Source organism: Protopterus annectens, chromosome 10.part0 (assembly GCF_019279795.1).
Source record: "Protopterus annectens isolate FY-2018-M chromosome 10.part0, PAN1.0, whole genome shotgun sequence".
In the NCBI taxonomy this organism is placed as follows: Eukaryota; Metazoa; Chordata; order Ceratodontiformes; family Protopteridae; genus Protopterus; species Protopterus annectens.
Window position 1 is genome coordinate 1,779,959,905 of NC_056744.1, and position 4,070 is coordinate 1,779,963,974.

A 4,070-nucleotide genomic window follows, 5' to 3' on the forward strand; every position below is an offset into this window, starting at 1 on the left:
CTGCCTAGTTATATGAGTGGTCTTATCACCAACTACAGAAATTATAGAACTATCAACCTGATGAGCCTCCTGTAGAAAGCCATGGAGTTTATAATGACTGACCTCATAAATTGTGATATCAGTGACTTTATTAGGCTTGACCATTAGTGGTTTGGCTTTATCAAGAGTAGATCCTGACTAATGAGTCTGGTTAACATCTTCAAAAGGGTTACCAGGGCTGTCAGCTGTGGCCATGCTGCTCGCCTGGTATATTTTGACCTGGCCAAGGTGTTTAACACTTTATGTTTTATAGGTATTGTAAGTAAGCTAAATGGCTAGAGGACAGAGAGATAGCCCACACAGCTCGAGTTGTACATGCCTCATCAGGAAAGAATGAAGGTAACCAGTGGTGTCCCTCAGAGCACTTACATTTCCAGAAACCAAGAGGACCTGTGGCTAACCAATTCTGCAAATGACTGCAAACTGGGAGTTATTATCATTTCCCTCTGACACTCAAACACTTCAGCAAGAACTCACACTCATAAATGCCTGGCTTATTGAAAATAGGCCTAAATTAAAAGGAAAAAAAGACAATATTATAATGTTTGGTAGACAAGCCCCTCCATTCAGCATACAATATAAATAAATGTGCACTAAAAAAATGAAAATGCGGTTAAGGACCTTAATTTATTTAACATTTGATTACTGGGAAAGTCCAACTTGGAAAGAGCCAGTTTTCAGCAGAGGCCCAGGGAGAAATGCTCCAGATGTATGTCTTTGTAACCTTGACCTTGGAAGATGGGTTGAAAATTCACCCATCATGTGACTATAGTGGTTACAAAATCCTACTATTAACACAACTAATTGCCAAGGGAATACAATCCAGATCTGCTGAGATAACTGATCCTTTATATTCAGCTTTGATTATGCCAGTTATTGAGTATGATGTCCCTTTTAGCTAGACATATCAAACTACTAGAAAGACCTCAAAAGCTCCAAAGTAACAAGGTGAAGAGAGGTTACAAGCACTGTCAAAGCACTGTCTCTCCTCTAGAGGAGAGATCTATGCCTCACACTCAGTGCTATTACAGACTTTTTTGTCCTGGATTTCTCATATCTGTAGACATATAATAGTTCCATAGATACTAGAACTATAGACCTAAATCTTCACCAGCAGATACATAAAATAGCACCTTCAGCACCTCTGAAATGGACTGCTTTGGCATGTTAAACAGTATGACAGACTAACATCCTTCATATGGAACCTAGATGATTGGAGGGGTATCCAAAAATTCAGCCCAGGACTGACCGGCCTAGCTCTTCTTGAGAAAGGGCCATGGCCTTGGATGAGTACTGAGAAGGCATAAATGGTCACAAGCTTCAACTACCTTGAAATTCTTATGACTCCTATATACCTCTCAACTTCTTAGCACAAGAGCTCTGGACAAAGATGTAAATAATAGATGAACAAAGGTCTAAAAATAGGGACAGGTTTTAAATATTGGTCATATAAATTTAGAAAGTTGATAAAACAGCAGGTTTTGCATTTGCTTGTATTTTCTGAAGGGTAAGAAGTCTGCATCTCAATTATCAGTCATAATTTAGTGAATTCAGTCCTCAATAACTTTCCCGAAAACCACAAATTGTGTGAGGAACAGGCCAAAAATATGAGGCTAAAATCTGGACAATTGAGGGTCATGCCTGTGATTCGTATTTCCAGGTATAGGTTAAGTCTTTATTCTTCTCTATCTTCTGTCATCTAGTGGTCACAAAGTATAAAAGGCATTTGCATAAATGACGTGACTCAAGCTGTGATTGACAAACCAGGCTGCGATTCAATGACTGCTAAAAGGATAGAGAGGAAAGAAAGCTGTGTGCTGTTAAATATCAGTGCAAGTGAAAATGCCCATATTCAGCAAAATAGTTACATCACAGATAAACATTAATGGCAAAAACTAATGTCATCCTCCAGTGGAAATAATCGAACTGCAGGGCACAGCAGGGGGCATGGTGTGGTGGTAACACACAGTTGTTGATACATACAGAAGTAAAAGTTTTTTTTACTACTGGACCAAAAAAAAATGAAAAAAAATGCAAGTTCAGATAGGTAGGCCCATTCTTATCTGCATATGTAAAGGAGACATTTATGACAAGATAAAAAAACTTTCAATAGAAATGCAGCTGCTGAGTTTTTGGTTTGGTGTTCTTATACTTGGTAGCAGGTTTTTAGTCTGTTGCTTGAAATGATTCACAGTTAAATATGTATGATTACATATAGTTTTTATTTTGTACCTGCTCGTATCTTCCACTCCAGATAACTGCATTTAGATTTATCGTTATTTGCTGGCCCACAGGTGCCTGGGTGTCTATCATGCCAACTTTGACATATGTTCTATCCCCTTCAGGTGAGATATGCAAATTTAAGATGTCATACAAGGCTGGTGGGTCTCCATTAGCATTAAAATGAACGTCCTCACCAGATGTTGTGGAAAAATGGCTGTTTTTCACGTAATGCAGAAGCTGTGGATTATACAGTGGTTACTCATATATAATTACTAATTATTTTTAGTTAAATAGACAAGTATTTACTGGCATGCTCAGTTCCCTGTTGACAAAATTGTCTACATTGCTGCATAATAACACAACATAAATCGCATGCAACAAATGGTATACACATGCAATGGTGTTTAACACATAGCAAAACTCAAAATTCTGAATTTGAGCCAAATTCAATTTTACCATGCAGTAACTATGCTTCATTTGTTCTGTAGAGAAGTAATTTTTGAGTCAATATATATTTCAGTGGGAAGGTATAGTGGATGAAGCATTGCGCATTGCTTTTTCACCATATTGACAATTGAAATGCTGCGTTTGACTTGGATTTGGTAATATTATCTCTTTGAGGACTGAGGCATTCAATCAAGTATTATTCAGTAACAGCCGATCTACTGTCAGAAGCCATACATTAAAATCTGTCAGTGTAAATTATTAGTTAAAGACATTCATTCCAAAAAACTCTGCTATTTACTAAAGTACAAAAGGTATGAAATACCACTAGTTAATGTGTTTAATGATGAAATGAAACATTTTCAGTGACACAGACAGATTAATTTAGAGTTCATATCTGCATTCTGAGGCCTGAATCTCCATAAGTCAAAGACAGAGCTGGTATTTAGTATTAGTGACCTTTTAAAGTTTTAAACTGTTCTGCTTTACAAAGTACTTGTTATAAATTGCATTTGATTAGGAACAGGCCACGTCACTTTATAGTTTGTGACACATAAAGTCTTAATCTTTTGGTATTACAGGATGGCCTTCATTAGACCCTGGTTGCAGTATTCTGGACATCTAGGACTTGCCTCAAATAGATCCCACCGAGCCAGTCTTCTAAAGCTCCCGATCCTTCCATCTGAAACCATTCATCTATCATCTTCTAAAGCTCCCGATCCTTCCATCTGAAACCATTCATCTATCATAGGCATGTGCCAGTGTGCTGGTGTAAGGGATAGTTATATGTGCACCGTTTTCAGAGCTTTCTTGTTACGGTTATACACGCTGACATCCACCAGTACTGTAAAGGCCTTCTCCACACTGTTTTCTTACTTCTTTTGTTACAGAAATAGTATCTTTGGTGGTTTTTCTCTCTTATGTCCTTGTCAAAAAGGGAAGTTTGACTGTGGGAGACAAATACCTTATCATGATTACCATTTGCTGTTTTTCTTTGGGGCAGAACACAATATTAACTTTTGTAGGTTTATAAGGCTTTTGCTCCTAAAACTCTGTGAAGTCATCTTAGAACCCTTGACCAGTATTTTGAAAGGAAACTTTTATCATAGTTGGCTCATGTAGCTTTGTCATTGACTTCTTTGTCTTCTTCTTCTTCTTCTTCTTCTTCAGCTTTGGTTTTGATACTCCAGCTAAAAAGAAGTGAAAGGAAATGGCATTAAAAGAAGGAAATACTGCAGGATGGACCTCTACTCTGTCTTCTAGGTCAGAGATAGTGAATAACAGTGAGGTGTTTTCACAGCCCCTAGATCGTTCATTGGGATTGCACTGATGGAGGCAATCATAAACAGGGATAAGGACGTGCG

The 4,070-nt window shown here is 37.8% G+C and overlaps 1 protein-coding gene across 1 annotated transcript in view; it reads right to left on the reverse strand.

Moving 5' to 3' along the window:
• Positions 1 to 3,409, reverse strand: part of LOC122814493 (vomeronasal type-2 receptor 26-like) — an 86,057-nt gene extending 82,648 nt beyond the window's left edge. The window contains exon 1 of the mRNA XM_044087068.1: positions 3,355 to 3,409. Coding sequence (XP_043943003.1) covers positions 3,355 to 3,409 — 55 coding nt within the window. The remainder of the gene's footprint in view (positions 1 to 3,354) is intronic.
• Between the last annotated feature and the right edge of the window lie 661 nt (positions 3,410 to 4,070).